This window comes from Schistocerca serialis, chromosome 1, assembly GCF_023864345.2.
Source record: "Schistocerca serialis cubense isolate TAMUIC-IGC-003099 chromosome 1, iqSchSeri2.2, whole genome shotgun sequence".
NCBI lineage: Eukaryota > Metazoa > Arthropoda > Insecta > Orthoptera > Acrididae > Schistocerca > Schistocerca serialis.
This window is the reverse complement of record NC_064638.1, coordinates 286,626,174-286,642,119: the sequence shown is the minus strand read 5'-3', so window position 1 is coordinate 286,642,119 and position 15,946 is coordinate 286,626,174. Positions and strand designations below refer to the sequence as shown.

Below are 15,946 nucleotides of genomic sequence, written 5' to 3'. Positions count from 1 at the left end.
GTGCTCTGAACTCTGGATCATCCTACAGTACCTCTGGAGGACTTGAACAGTCATCATGAACTGTGGAAATGCAGGGACAGTAATGAAAAGGGAAACGCTTCGGTGGACTGGCCCGAAGAGCATGATACTCATCTTATCTGCGAGGCTAAGTATTAGGGAAGTTTCAACTGAGGTGCCTGGAAAATGGATCATACTTCTGATCTTTGCTTTGTCTCATTTAACAGGAAAAGCCAACCACTTTTAATATCGAGAAAAGTCTTTCAAGATTTCCCACACAGCGCTCAATTTTTCTTGTAATTAGGATTAGTAGACCTTTAACAGCAGCATTTCCTAGACCGAGATGGAATTTTCAAGAGTGCGATTGGGACACTTTCTCAGAAAGTCTGGATAAATGTGTAGGATGGATCCCACCAGTAAGTTCAAGCTACAAGTGGTTCTTTGAAGCTCAAATTAGCACAGAAAAGAGGTGTACTCCAAGAGTTATATATTCTTGGGTGGAAAGAAGAGTGTGGAAAACTATACAGTGAAACAGCAGATGAGATGCGGAATAAGATCGGTACAGCTATACGTATAACATGGACTGAGACCATTGAATCCGTTGACTTCCGCAAATCTAGTAGAGAAGCTTGGTCCCTCCTCAGAAAACTACGTCTAGCCACTCCGCGAGATCACACCTATGATTCTGTTACCACCAACCAAACTGCAGCCATCATCGTGTCCAGTTCCAAATCTTCTAAAGTCCGAACGCACACTATTGCGGCTAAGAAAAAATCAAATGCACTTAAAGAAACTTATAAAGTTGAAACTGAATATTCTTTGTCATTCGACATTGAAGAAGTAACGACTGCCTTAAAAGAAATCAAACCAGGGAAAGCATCGTGCTTTGATGCCATTCACGCAGAGTTGCTTTTGCACTGTGGCAAGTATGTCAAAAAATAGGTGGCTGAGGTCTTCGTAAATATTCTGCAAATAGGTAACATGCCATTTGAACTGAAACCACGTAAACCACATGACAAGACAGAAAGTTATAGCGTTACTTAGTTTGTTGTATAAGCTCCTGGAAAGAATGATCTGCGATACAGTATGTCACAAGATCTTTGAAAATAAACCGGTTGAGCGGTCAGGATTCAGAGCTAACCGCAACCGTGCGGGTGAAGTTCTCTCCCTAACAGCCTTCAAGGAAGCTGGCTTCCAGAATTAAGACCAGTCATATGTGGTATTCATATATCCCACAGCTGCATATGTTCTTGTGTCGAGGAAAGGTGTCAAACTGAAACCTCCACACGTCATCCCAAACATAACAATAAATGAAATGCCCAGTAACCGATGTTTTCAAGCGCTAACTGGCAACAAGATGAGTTCACAGATGAAAGTAAAATAACGGGCTGCCACAAGGATCAGTACTGGTTTCTTTGCTGTTCAGTTTGTACACATCAGATGCGCCTGAAACCACATCGAAAATTTTTGGGTATACTGAAGATTGGGCATTCACAATGTGGCATCCAGATCTTGAAGATACCGAGTCAGAATTGATCAAGGATTTGGCAATTACAGGAAAATTTTCCCGCAGATAGAAGTTGCAGCCAAATGTCGATAAGACAGAAGTGCCTACGTTCACCCGAACAAGTTGGCCAACAAAGAGCTAAGGGTCTACTGTGAATGGAAGCTACTGAGACATAACAGAAACCCCAAATACCTAGCAGCCACGCTTAATAGAACACTCAGTTACAACGTATTTTAGGAATAGCTCCCAAAATCAAAACTCGAAATAATGTTCCTCAGAAACTTAGTGGCACATCATGAGGACCCTTTGCATCAACACTGCGTATTTCAGCTCTGAGACTTCTCTACCCATTTGCAGAATATTGCTTCCTGGGTTGGATGAATAGCGTTCACACGAGACTTGTTGACACACAGTTCAGCCATACCACAAGTCTTGTAACTGGTCCTATCAAGCCTACATCTACTTTCTGGCTACTCATACTTAGCTACAGACAGGAGCTCTGCAACCGGAATGTGCACTGGTATGGGAGCACAGTAAACTACAGAAATATACTTACCTCTCTGTTCACTCAGACATTGCAAATATCAGTAAAGGGAGGCTTTGCTTTCTTCAGGCCCTTGGAAATTGAAAGGATGTTAATTGGCCACGGTTTTAATGCTGATGCCTGCTCCAGACACTCACGGCAGATTAAAGCTACGACAGAACAACTTAAAATGTCGTTCACATAGACCAAGCCACCTGCTTTTGAATTACTGCTGGTCGGTTCTTAACCGAATAAGAACTTACACTGGCAGACGTGCCGATTCTCTGAACAAATGGAGGAAAATAACTTCTCCTAGTTGTGACTGTGACACTGAAAATGAGACTATTCACCATGTTGCTGAGAGCTTTCCCAGGCGATTCAACAGAGTTCCTGATGATGACAGAGGGATCAATAGAGTACATTCGTGGCCTAGATATTTATTTGTAGTCTGAGGTAATTGTCAGTCTTACTTTTTAGAGATGTAGCCATACGCTAAATAAATAAATTGACACGGGTAGAAGTATGCGATGACAGAAGAATGAACGGGTCTGCAAACGTGTCGTTTACAAAATAATTGCAGATGTGCAGTGAAGAGCCTCCACTGACTTTAGTAAGTAATATTATCCTACTTAGTACAAATGTAACAAACACAGGCATGCCGTTGTAGGTAATGTATGGTTTTCATCAGACGCGAGTATCGTCAGATAATCATTGGCCTGGTGTCTTGCTCCCAACGAACACTGATATCGAACCGTGCTTTTACCCCCTAATGTGTTGCTACCAGAACAAAGGTTCTCTGACAATGGTCGCGTCTGATGGGCGACACAGGTGATAAAATAATGCGAATTGTGGTTGTTCTATCTGTATCTTAGTAAACAGATGTTTTAAATGTAAACTCTTCAAACAATTGACTCTCATCGATGTGCTAGGCAGTCTTTTTTCTATGAAACATGAACAGTTGATAATCACGAGTGTCACATGGATTGTTCGTTCAAGGTCTCATACTGCGTGAACTATTCAATCCCAATAACTGATTACTTATCTCAAAATACTGAATTTAGAAAACTCTGCCTGTAATTCTGACCCTACTGTTTCGGGAACACCGTACATATCATTTTAGGTGAAAAATAGAAATTACACTACTAAAATTAGCATAGTAACAGCTAGACTGTAATAATAGTTATAAAAAGAATGTACTTATACACATAGAGACTGATATACAAAAATGTGAAGATCACCGAAGAAAAATTCTAATTTTTTAGCTTATTAGAAGTAGAACGTTAGAAAAAAACTAATCTCTGGGTGGTGCACTTCATCTTTAGAAACTGCTATTCATTTTAATGTCTTCAAAAGTTTATCTCAATAACACTGGTCAAAAATTTCAGAGAGAAATCACCGTTATTCAGTTGTAAAGCGCAATAGACCTTCATTGTTTTCAATACGAGTTTCGTTTAGGCAGAAAATCATCTTCATGTCCCATTGCAAGTAATGTTGAGATGGCAATATTACGCATATCTAGTTTTGATCAAACTAACCACATGATTTTATCCATTCCAATAGAGTACATAGAATTTTTAGGCACATCGTCTGAGAACTGTGAGAATTATTATTTTTTTCATTAAAACTCTGTTCCAAAATATTTTATCGTCATATGTTTTTAACAGTTCCTAAAGATTTAGAGAAAAATTGTAGTGAGATTATGTTGTTATTAATACGAATAGAAACTATTTATAATTTTCAATGCGATAGGTCTGCAGCTGCGATGAATTTTTTGAAAGATTTCGCGATGCCTTCAGCTGCCAGTCATTTTATTTCATGTAAGGTTGTACAGTTTCGGCCTTAGGTCATTTTCAAGTATTTTATGGATGATTTTAGTAGTAAATTATGCCATGTTTGTCGTTGCTCCTATGACTCCATTTAATGCCCATAAAATAAATCCGATATGTTTTACGCTATTTTAGGAGCACGTTACTTTCGAGCAGTTGTTGCAAAGCTCTTCCAGGAGATTCATTGAGACTTTTAAAAATGTACCTGTTGAGACAGTCTATGAAGTATTCCGAGTTGCCTGCATGTAGGCAAACCCCTCGACACCCTTCTGATCCGAGAAGCCTGCTAGTAGGCGCCTAGGACTGCTTCACAGGTTGTCTCAGTACAGTTGTGTTTTAGAATTCTCAATAAATTTGGGCAGTGCCCCACAGTCTGTTGTCGAACAGTGGGCGTATTAGAGAGACTCTTGGCCGTTTTATTCACATATGTGTCAATGTTGCACTGCCCCCCACCCTCTCCACCCTTTCTCGTGATCACGTCACAGAAGGACGCGAAACAGGAGGGCTGAAAATGTTATAAGCACCCTCTGCTGCTCCGGATCCCGTTCAAATTTCGTCGAATGTTTTTGAACGATCCTTAATGGCTCCAAACTGTACACAACAGCAAAAAAAGCGGTCTCACTGCACTCCAAAGGGGTGCGATTAGGTTCAATTAGGAAGGAGCTCCGCACGGTCCTTAGAGAAGGGTTAAAACTTCCAGTGATGCTGTTGTTGTTGTTGTGGTCTTCAGTCCTGAGACTGGTTTGATGTAGCTCTCCATGCTACTCTATCCTGTGCAAGCTTCTTCATCTACCCGTACTTACTGAAACCTACATCCTTCTGAATCTGCTTAGTGTATTCATCTCTTGGTCTCCCTCTACGATTTTTACCCTCTAAACTGCCCTCCAGTACTAAATTTGTGATCCCCTGATGCCTCAGAATATGTCCTACCAACCGGTCCCTTCTTATTGTCAAGTTGTGCCACAAACTCCTCCCCAGTTCTATTCAATACCTCCTCATTAGTTATGTGATCTACCCATCTAATCTTCAGCATTCTTCTGTAGCACCACATTTCGAAAGCTTCTATTCTCTTCTTGTCCAAACTATTTATCGTCCATGTTTCACTTCCATACATGGCTACACTCCATACAAATACTTTCAGAAACGACTTCCTTACACTTAAATCTATACTCGATGTTAACAAATTTCTCTTCTTCAGAAACGCTTTCCTTCCCATTGCCAGTCTACATTTTATATCCTCTCTATTTCGACCATCATCAGTTATTTTGCTCCCCCAAATAGCAAAACTCCTTTACTACTTTAAGTGTCTCATTTCCTAATCTAATTCCCTCAGCATCACTCGACTTAATTCGACTACATTCCATTATCCGCGTTTTGTTTTTGTTGATGTTCATCTAATATCCTCCTTTCAAGACACTGTCCATTACGTTAAACTGCTCTTCCAAGTCCTTTGCTGTCTCTGACAGAATTACAATGTCATCGGCGAAACTCAAAGTTTTTATTTCTTCTCCAAGGATTTTAATGCCTACTCCGAACTTTTCTTTTGTTTCCTTTACTGCTTGCTCAATATACAGATTGAATAACATCGAGGATAGGCTACAACCCTGTCTCACTGCCTTCCCAACCACTGCTTCCCTTTCATGCCCCTCGACTCTTATAATTGCCATCTGGTTTCTGTACAAATTGTAAATAGCCTTTCGCTCCCTGTATTTTACCCCTGCCACCTTTAGAATTTGAAAGAGAGTATTCCAGTCAACATTGTCAAAAGCTTTCTCTAAGTCTACAAATGCTAGAAACGTAGGTTTGCCTTTCCTTAATCTATTTTCTAAAATAAGTCGTAAGGTCAGTTAGCAGTGTGAAATGTTATCAAGAACGTTGTCCTACTGCTCGTCGTACAATAAACTGTCGTTTTCGACCGCGAAATATGTGAAATCAACGCCCCAAGAAAAGGGGTGGTTTGACTGATGCCATTTATGCCACCCCCTGAGGCTCTGCTGTGTCGATTCCCAGCGGCGGTGTGTCAGAAATGTTTACCTCGGCCATCCCCAAGAAAACGGCGTGAGTTCAATGCTGGGCGTTGCGGTTCTGACCTCCGTCGCAGAGGCGTCAGAGGAAGGTTTGAAATGCTGGTAAGCGGGCGGCGACTACCTTCCCATCGTGAGGCTTGGAGCAGAACTGATGCGAAATGTGGTGCCAATGTGACGTCATTAACTCACGCTCTGGCTCTCTTTTTCGCAAGCGTCGACACCTTGTTCGAAGCGTCTTCTTGGTCGACCGTGAGTCTGTGGGCGCCACGCTTTTGCACCGATACAGGGGATGGTTGAAGGCACCTTTGAGACAAATTTCAAACTTCTGCGCCGCATTGGGAGACAATTGCAGAGTTTCAAAAGCCGATACTTTAACTCTATTGCACAATAGTTGCCTGATATGTCATATCTACATCTACATCCGTACTCCGCGGAGGGTGCCTTGAGTACCTCTATCGGTTCTCCCTTCTATTCCAGTCTCGTATTATTCGTGTAAAGAAAGATTGTCGGTATGCCTCTGTGTGGGATCTAATCTCTCTGATTTTATCCTCATGGTGTCTTCGCGAGATGTACATAAGAGGGAGCAATATACTGCTTGAGTCCTCGGTGAAGGTATGTTCTCTAAACTTCAACAAAAGCCCGTACCGAGTTACTGAGCGTCTCTCCTGCGGAGTTTTCCACTGGAGTTTATCTCTCATCTCCGAAATGCTTTCGCGATTACTAAATGATCCTGTAACGAAGTGCGCTGCTCTCCGTTGGATCTTCTCTATCTCTTCCATCAACCCTATCTGGTACGGATCCCACACCGGTGAGTAGTATTCAAGCACTGGGCGAACAAGTGTACTGTAACCTACTTCCTTTGTTTTCGGATTGCATTTCCTTAGGATTCTTCCAATGAATTTCAGTCTGGCATCCGATTTACCGACGATCAACTTTCTATGATCATTCCATTTTAAATCACTCCTAATGCCTACTCCCAGATAATTTATGGGATTAACTGCTTGCAGTTCCTGACCTGCTATATTGTAGCTAAATGATAAAGGGTCTTTCTTTCTATGCATTCGCAGCACATTACACTAGTGTACATTGAGATTCAATTGCCATTCCCTGCACCATGCTCAATTCGTTGCACTTCCTCCTGCATTTCAGTATAATTTTCCATTGTTACAACCTCTCGATATACTACAGCATCATCCGCAAAAAGCCTCAGTGAACTTCCGATGTTATCCACAAGGTCATTTATGTGTATTGTGAATAGCAACGGTCCCATAACACTCCCCTGCGGCACACCTGAAATCACACTTATTTTGGAAGACTTCTCTCCATTGAGAAGGACATGCTGCGTTCTGTTATCTAGGAACTCTTCAATCCAATCACACAATTGGTCTGATAGTCCATATGTTCTTACTTTCTTCATTAAACGACTGTGTGTATCCGATTAATTTTCTTTCAGTATTATGACAAAACACAACGCTGCAGAAAAGTTTCATGTGCAAACTTTTTCTTTCAAACAATCTATGAAGCTTATTTTATGAATATTTTAACTTTCCCATTATATTTCCTTTCTGCATCTTGTAGTTCAGTTGCTTTACAATTACATATTTCAGGAGAACGGCTATTTTGTAGAAGTACACAACTGAAAACCGCTGCCTGAATTCCCATAGTAGCCAGCAAGTGTCCTCAACCCTGTGTCACATGTCGCCATTATGTATGAAGAAACAGGAGGTGTGCTTACGGCAAGAAAGGAAGAATGAATTGATTGTTGGTGTTAGTAACGATCATTCTCCTTTACCTCCTCTGCATTACTGCAGATGACGTGTCACTTGAGCACATTTGTTCTGTGCATGCAGTACACGTGAGGCGCCTAGTTGTTTCCACTGCACTGTGTGGAATACTAAGGTTCTGTTATAGTTCACTAACCTGCTGACTTCAAGTTGATGTCCCCAGCGCAGAAAACAGCATGCAGGTCGTAGGCTCTGTATCTTGAAGCTGAAACTGACTTTTAGCGAGGTTCTGTTCTGAAATAATGTATCACTTCTTTGGGATGCCACTCGCGTATTTTAATATAGCCACACGAGAAGACTACATGATCTTAATACAACACCTCGTGATACAGCAAAGTACATGATCAAACACAATGTTTACGAAAGTGTATCTTTACACTATTTGTGGCACGTGTCTGTGCCTCATGACTACCGGAGTGAATCTTTTAATATTGAATACTGGCAAACATATCACGCCACAGACAACAAGACTGTACATCTCGACTGCCTAATCCAGAGTGGCGAACGGGATCTTAAATAAAAATTGGAAACACATCCCCGCGATACTGCTACGGTCGCAGGTTCGAATCCTGCCTCGGGCATGGATGTGTGTGATGTCCTTAGGTTAGTTAGGTTTAAGTAGTTCTAAGTTCTAGGGGACTGATGACCACAGATGTTAAGTCCCATAGTGCTCAGAGCCATTTGAACCTTTTTTTTTTTTTTTTTTTTTTTTTTTTTTTTTTTTTTTTTTTTTTTTTGAAACACATCCTACGACAGGCAACATGTCTGTTCTTCTCGACTGCCTAATCCAGAGTGACGAACAGCCCGAAACACTTCGCGCGCCATACCAGAAAAGGCGTGAACCGAACGCTTCCGAAGTGCTTCGTCTGCAATTTCGTCAGTCTTCTGTTTTTAATTTAAATTGATTTTAATAATTCTAAACTGACTGATTGATAGTCAGCTGTTGAGAAATATTTATATTAAAAAGTGAAGTCATTCCAATGAGTGGTTCAACTAATACACTACTGGCCATTAAAATTGCTACAATACGAAGATGACGTGCTACAGACGCGAAATTTAACCGACAGGAAGAAGATGCTGTGATATGCAAATGATTATCTTTTTAGAGCATTCGCACAAGGTTGGCGCCGGTGGCGATACCTACAAAGTGTTGACATGAGGAAAGTTTCCAACCGATTCCTCATACACAAACAGCAGTTGACCGGCGTTGCCTGGTGAAACGTTGTTGTGATGCCTCGTGTCGTGTAAGGAGGAGAAATGCATACCATCACGTTTCCGACTTTGATAAAGGTCGGATTGTAGCCTATCGCGATTGCGGTTTATCGTATCGCGACATTGCTGCTCGCGTTGGTCGAGATACAATGACTGTTAGCAGAATATTTAATCGGTGGGTTCAGGAGGGTAATGCGGAACGCCGTGCTGGATCCCAACGGCCTCGCATCACTAGCAGTCGAGATGACAGGCATCTTATCCGCATGGCTGTAACGGATCGTGCAGCCACGTGTCGATCCCTGAGTCAACAGATGGGGACGTTTCCAAGACAACCATCTTCACGAATAGTTCGACGACATTTGCAGCAGCACAGACTATCAGATAGGAGACCATGGCCGCGGTTACCCTTGACGCTGCATCACAGACAGGAATGCCTGCGATGGTGTACTCAACGACGAACCTGGGTGCAAGAATGGGAAAACGTCATTTTTTCGGATGAATCCAGGTTCTGTTTACAGCAACATGATGGTCGCATCCGTGTTTGGCGACATCGCGGTGAACGCACATTGGAAGCGTGTATTCGTCATCGCCATACTGGCGTATCACCTGGCGTGATGGTATGGGGTGCCATTGGTTACGCGTCTCGGTCACCTCTTGTTCGCACACGGCACTTTGAACTGTGGACGTTGCATTTCAGATGTGTTAACGACCCGTGGCTCTACCCTTCATTCGATCTCTGCGAAACCCTACATTTCAGCAGGATAATGCACGACCGCATGTTGCAGGTCCTGTGCGGGCCTTTCTGGATACAGAAAATGTTCGACTGCTGCCCTGGCCAGCACATTCTCCTGATCTCTCCCCAACTGAAAACGTCTGGTCAATGGTGGCCGAGCAACTGGCTCGTCAAAATACGCCAGTCACTACTCTTGATGAGCTGTGGTATCGTGTTGAAGCTGCATGGGCAGCTGTACCTGTACACACCAACCATGCTCTGTTTGACTCAATGCCCAGGCGTATCAAGGCCGTTATTACAGCCAGAGGTGGTTGTTCTGGGTACTGACTTCTCAGGATCTGTGCACCCAAATTGCGTGAAAATGTAATCACATGTCAGTTGTAGTATAATATATTTTTCCAATGAATACCCGTTTATCATCTGCATTTCTCCTTGGTGTAGCAATTTTAATGGCCAGTAGCGTAATAATAACTACACTTTAACGTTTTGGTGCCCTTGGTCCGAATACAGCAGCCAATCACTGAGGAGTAGCATTATGCAGGCGGTCTTTCTCACGGGAATGGTACCGAATCTAACATCTGCCACAGGTACCTCACACCACATTTCGTCATCTATATACTTCTTGCATCTCCACTGCTCTGAGAACAGCTTCTTGGAGCCTAATATGATGGTTGACTAACAAGGAGACGGCACGACCGTGGGGTCGGGGATTTGTCCGAAATTTTTTGTGGTGAAAGAGGACCCCTAACACGTCACGTGGTTAAAATATTAGGACGCACTACCCAGAAAATCCCGGGAAAAATCGATCCAAAGTTTCTTAGGTGCCTTATGAGTACAAAATGTTAGCCCACTGCCGAGCCGCCGTCTGCCCTGGATGTTTAGAGCTCGAATTCTTATGCCGGAGCTCTCGGGTTCGATTCCTCCTCCAGCACATTTTTTTTCTTCTCTTTCATTTTCTTTGGTTATTCCACCAATTATTCTGAAAGTTTCCCAAACGTACATTATCTTTAATAAATTTGTTACATTATTGAATAAAAAGTATTTTCTTTTTGTCCAACAACACAATTCATGGCGGTGGGTTTTCCATTTTTCATTGTAAAGTATATGAGGAAAAACATTGAGTTTTTAATCAAAATAACAAAGTCGATTGGGAAACATTCAATTTTTATACATATAATAATTATAAAGAAGAACCGCAGTGGTAATTATCGTAAAAACAAACAAAGCAATAATTTTTGCGACATCTTGCGCAGCATATAAAAGCGGATTTTTTTTACAGTCACAGGGCGTTTGCAATAAATCTGTAAAAGAACATGCCCCATTAACATTTACGAACATTTTTTGAGTTTATGATAATTTTGAGGCAAACCATGCACACTGAATCATGTCTCGGAATATTGGTGACGATAATTGGTGGTGAATTATAGAATTAATTTTTATACAGTCTTCCCGGGAATTAATTCACGATTCTCCTGTAACAATGCGCTGCAATTTTGCAAGCAACAGAAGAAAAAAAAAAAAAGCTGCAGGAAGAGGAATCGAACTCGAGACCTCTGGCGTGAGGGTCTGAGCGCTAACTATGTAGGCCAGACGGCGGCTCGGCAGTGTACTAACATTTTGTACTCATAAGGCACCTAAGAAACTTTGGATCGATTTTTCTCGGGATTTTCCGAGTAGTGCGTCCATATATTTTAATCACGTGAGGTGTTAGGGGTCCTCTTTCACCACACAAAATTGCGGACGAATCCCCGACCCCAAGGTCGTGCCGTCTCCTTGTAAGCCAGAAATATTACATGCTTCTGACAAGGGAACCTCCCCATCGCACCCCCCTCAGATTTAGTTATAACTTGGCACAGTGGATAGGCCTTGATAAACCGAACACAGATCAATTGAGAAAACAGGAAGAAGTTGTGTGGAACTGTGAAAAAATAAGCAAAATATACAAACTGAGTAGTCCATGGGTCACATATCCAACATCACGGAGTTCGTGGGTTCAGGAGCGCCGTGGTCTCGTGGTAGCGTGAGCAGCTGCAGATGAAGACGTCAGAGTATCTGTCCGTTCGTTCATTGACGTCTCTGTTCACTGTAATAAGTTTAGTGTCTGTGTTTTGCGACCGCATCGCAAAACCGTGCGATTAGTAGACGAAAGGACGTGCCTCTCCAATGGGAACGGAAAACATTTGATCGCAAGGTCATAGGTCAACCGATTCCTCCACAGGAAAACACATCTGATATATTCTATACGACACTGGTGACGGCATGTGCGTCATATGACAGGAATATGTTGTCAACCGACCTAACTTGTACACTTGGCGAATGGGTAAAAAGACTCTTCTACCTTGCCCGATTTAGGTTTTATTGTGGATGTGATAATTACTCCCAAAAAAGTGATGAAAACATAAGAGTTTGTCACATAAACTGGAAATAAAAAATTAAATGTTTCATTCGATTGAAGATATGAACCAAGGACCTTTCGTTCCGCAGCTGCTCACGTTACCACGAGACCACGGAGCTCCTGCAGTCCCAGCGTCTTTAATGTTACCTATCTTCCCATGAACTACTCAGTTTGTATATTTTGCTTATTTTTTTCTCAGTTCCATACAACTTCTTCCTGTTTTCTCAATTGATCTGTGTTCAGTTTTTCAAGGCCTATCCACTGTGCCAACTTATAACTAAATCTGAGGGGGGTGCGATGGGGAGGTTCCCTTGTGAGATGTGTTGGCTGGCAGTGAGTTTCTGGGTTCTTGCAGGTGGGCGCCACGAGTCTCCTACCTACCGTTGGCAGCACGCTGCGCCTAGACCTGGGCGGCGTGCTCCTGGGGGCGGCGCTGGGCTTCGGCGTGGTGCTGTTGCTGCCCAAGCTGCTCCACGTGCTCGACGTCCAGCCACACTCGTACCACGGCTACGACGGCGGCTACCACAGGAGTGAGTAGCCGGCCCGCCACCGTCTCCCACACTCTCACTCTCCTCACTGCCCGTGAGCTGGGCTCACGCCTCTACACTCTCATTAAAAACTTCTTGTTCTTCGACCGTTTGTCGTGGGTCAGTGCTGCATTGTGTAGCGACCCTTTTTTCTATCCCGACTTCCGTATCTTGCATGAAAGTAGGAGTGTTAATTTATCTATGCATTGACTGGTATTGAGGGGTTTTGTTTTACCCCGGCTAGTTCTTAAATTAACCCCAGTGAGTCACTACACGTATTGTCTTCCCAGTTCTGAAGGAAAAATCCATAAGTACATTAATACTAGTGTTTTCAATAGATTCTCGTTCACTTGTTTCAGTTACTAGTCTGCAGTTTATTCTTGGTGAAAATCACGTAACCTAATTATTTACGAACCTAAATCGAAGTAAAGTTCAAGACGAATAGTCAGTTTCAAATTAACACGTTATTTTATTTAACAATAATTATTAATAAATCAGTTCATTCACACGATCGCATTCAAAGGGTTTCTTTGAATATGTATCTAATCTGGAATCCCGTCAATATCAGAGATACTAAACAATGTTCTGTCACTTTCGATAAAAAGATTGTTCCCGTTTAATATCCATAAAATGTCACGAACTATGATTACTAGTCGCGTGAAGTAAAGCTATCACAATACAAAGTCCGAACCTGTCCAAAAATCGTTAATTCCGTAAAATATTTAAATCTTCACACGAAGAGACGTTAAAGTCAGAGATATTATTGATCACCTCCCCGTTCCTCTAATATGACAAAAGTCCTAATGCTGATCTGAAATTAATGCTTCCCAAAAAACAATCTCATCGCGATTTATTCTTGCGCCCTGGTTTAATAAAGCTCCTATTGTTGCTTCCTAAAGCTGTACGTCCTAATTGACTTCGAACAGACTAGAGGATAGAGCCTGGAGTATCAAAATTGCATTGTATGTCTATTTATACTTTAGTAAACGCTATCTTTGGTGTTCAAGACCTACTTTCTGTGACTATAATATTGATTTTCTCATATATAAGAATAACTAATAATTTAATAATTTCTATCGTTTTTCCCCCTCCCATGCTTCCAAAATTTATGATTAAAATTCTTTTCTTTTTCTATTATTTTTCTACTATAGATTTCCTTCTATTTGCCTTTTATTTCTATATCGTAAATTACTACTTGTGGAGGGGCTTGGGACATTTTCTGAATTTATATTTCGAGGGCATGGGAGCTAATTTGGGAGCTATTTTGGTTTATTAACACCGAGAGGCGTTGTAGGTGTTACTATTGCCACAATAGATATCAAGTGCCTTTCATTTTCTTTTTTTGTTATTTTATCTCGCTTCGCCCCATATCGGCTTTCTGTTGCATGGTCAGTCAGTGAGGTTTCCACGTTAGCAGCCGGTCAGCGGTTACTACAGTCAACCTGCTGTTCAGTCAACTGGCAAGGAAACTAAATGGAATGAAAAACTCTAAAGGGAAACGTGGGATACTGACAGTGAATTTAAAAAATTGTTTAAAAGTGAAAAGAAATTGAACACATCAAAGTTTTGCATCACCTCGGCTCCGAGAGTTCTGGAACCTGTAAAGAAAATTGGAATAGACATCAACATAAACATCATTTCCGCCATTTTTATTGCTCATGAAAACCACACATTGCATGTTGTACCACCATACAGCGAGACCTTCAGATGTGGTGGTCCAGATTGCTGTACACACTGGTACCTCTTGTTGTACAGCTAGAGAAGGCCGAAATGCACGCGTTAAACTCAAGCAGGCTGGCGTGAGGTCTGAAACAGGATACGGAATGAATGCTATAAAGAAAAGTACGTAGCTGCTGGAATACTTAACTTTAATCCATCATTTGTATACATCGTTCTTGATGAGACATGCTTCATACGATAACTGTCAATTGCTATGGCGCCTTGCTAGGTCGTAGCCATTGACTTAGCTGAAGGCTATTCTAACTATCTTCTCTGCAAATAAACGAGGCTTCGTCAGTGTTGCATCGCTAGCTAAGTCGTCCGTGCAACTGGGCGAGTGCTAGTAAGTCTCTCTAGACCTGCCGTGTGGCGGCGCTCAGTCTGCTATCACTGATAGTGGCGACATGCGGGTCCGTCGTATACTAGCGGACCGCGGCCGATTTAAAAGGCTACCACCTAGCAAGTGTGGTGTCTGGCGGTAACACCACACCTCTAATACCCAGTAGCACGTCCTCTTGCATTGATGCATGCCTGTATTTGTCGTGGCATACTATACACAAGTTCATCAAGGCACTGTTGGTCCAGATTGTCCCACTCCTCAACGGCGATTCGGTGTAGATACTTCAGAGTGGTTGGTGGGTCACGTCGTCCATAAATAGCCCTTCTCAATCTATCCCAGGTGAGTTCGATAGGGTTCATGTCTGGAGTACATGCTAGCCACTCTAGTCGAGCGATGTCCTTATTCTGAAGGAAGTTATTCACAAGATGTGCACGATGGGGGGCGCGAGTTGTCGTACATGAAAAAGAACGCCCCGCCAGTATTCTACCGATATGATTGCACTATCGGTCGGATAATGGCATTCACGTAATGTACAGCCGTTACAGCGCCATCTATGACCACCAGCGGCGTACGTCGGCCCCCTATAATGCCACCCCAAAACGGCAGGGAACCTCTACCTTGCTGCACTCGCTGAACTCTAAGGCGTTGAGCCTGACAGGGTTGCCTCCAAACACGTCTCCGACGATTGTCTGGTTGAAGGCATATGCGGCACTCATCGGTGAAGAGAACCTGATGCCAATCCTGAGCGATCCGTTCGGCATGTTGTGGGGCCCATCTGTACCGCGCAGCATGGTGTCGTGGTCGCAAAGATGGACCTCGCCATGGACGTCGGAAGTGAAGTTGCGCATCATGCACCCTATTGCGCACAGTTTGGGTCGTAACACGATGTCCTGTGCCTGCACGAAAGACATTATTCAGCATGATGGCGTTGCTCTCAGGGTTCTTCGGAGCCATAATCCGCAGGTAGCTGTCATCCACTGCAGTAGTAGTAGTCCTTGGGTGGCCTGAGCGAGACATGCCATCGACAGTTCCTATCTCTCTGTATCTCTTCCATGTCCGAACAACATCGCTTTGTTTCATTCCGAGACGCCTGGAAACTTCCCTTGTTGAGAGCCCTTCCTGGCACAAAGTAAGAATGCGGACGCGGTCAAACCGCGGTATTGACCGTCTAGGCATGGTTGAAGTACAGACAACACGAGCCGTGTAACTCCTTCCTGGTGGAATGACTGGAACTGATTGGCTGTCAGACCCCCTCCGTCTAATAGGCGCTGCTCATGCATGGTTGTTTACATCTTTGGTCGAGTTTAGTGACATCTCTGAACAGTCAAAAGGACTGTGCCTGTAATACAATATCTA

At 42.8% G+C, this 15,946-nt stretch overlaps 1 protein-coding gene across 1 annotated transcript in view; it reads left to right on the top strand.

Moving 5' to 3' along the window:
• The window catches only part of LOC126466393 (uncharacterized), a 59,150-nt gene that overhangs the window by 16,098 nt on the left and 27,106 nt on the right, over window positions 1–15,946 (top strand). The window contains exon 4 of the mRNA XM_050096387.1: window positions 12,360–12,534. Coding sequence (XP_049952344.1) covers window positions 12,360–12,534 — 175 coding nt within the window. The remainder of the gene's footprint in view (window positions 1–12,359; window positions 12,535–15,946) is intronic.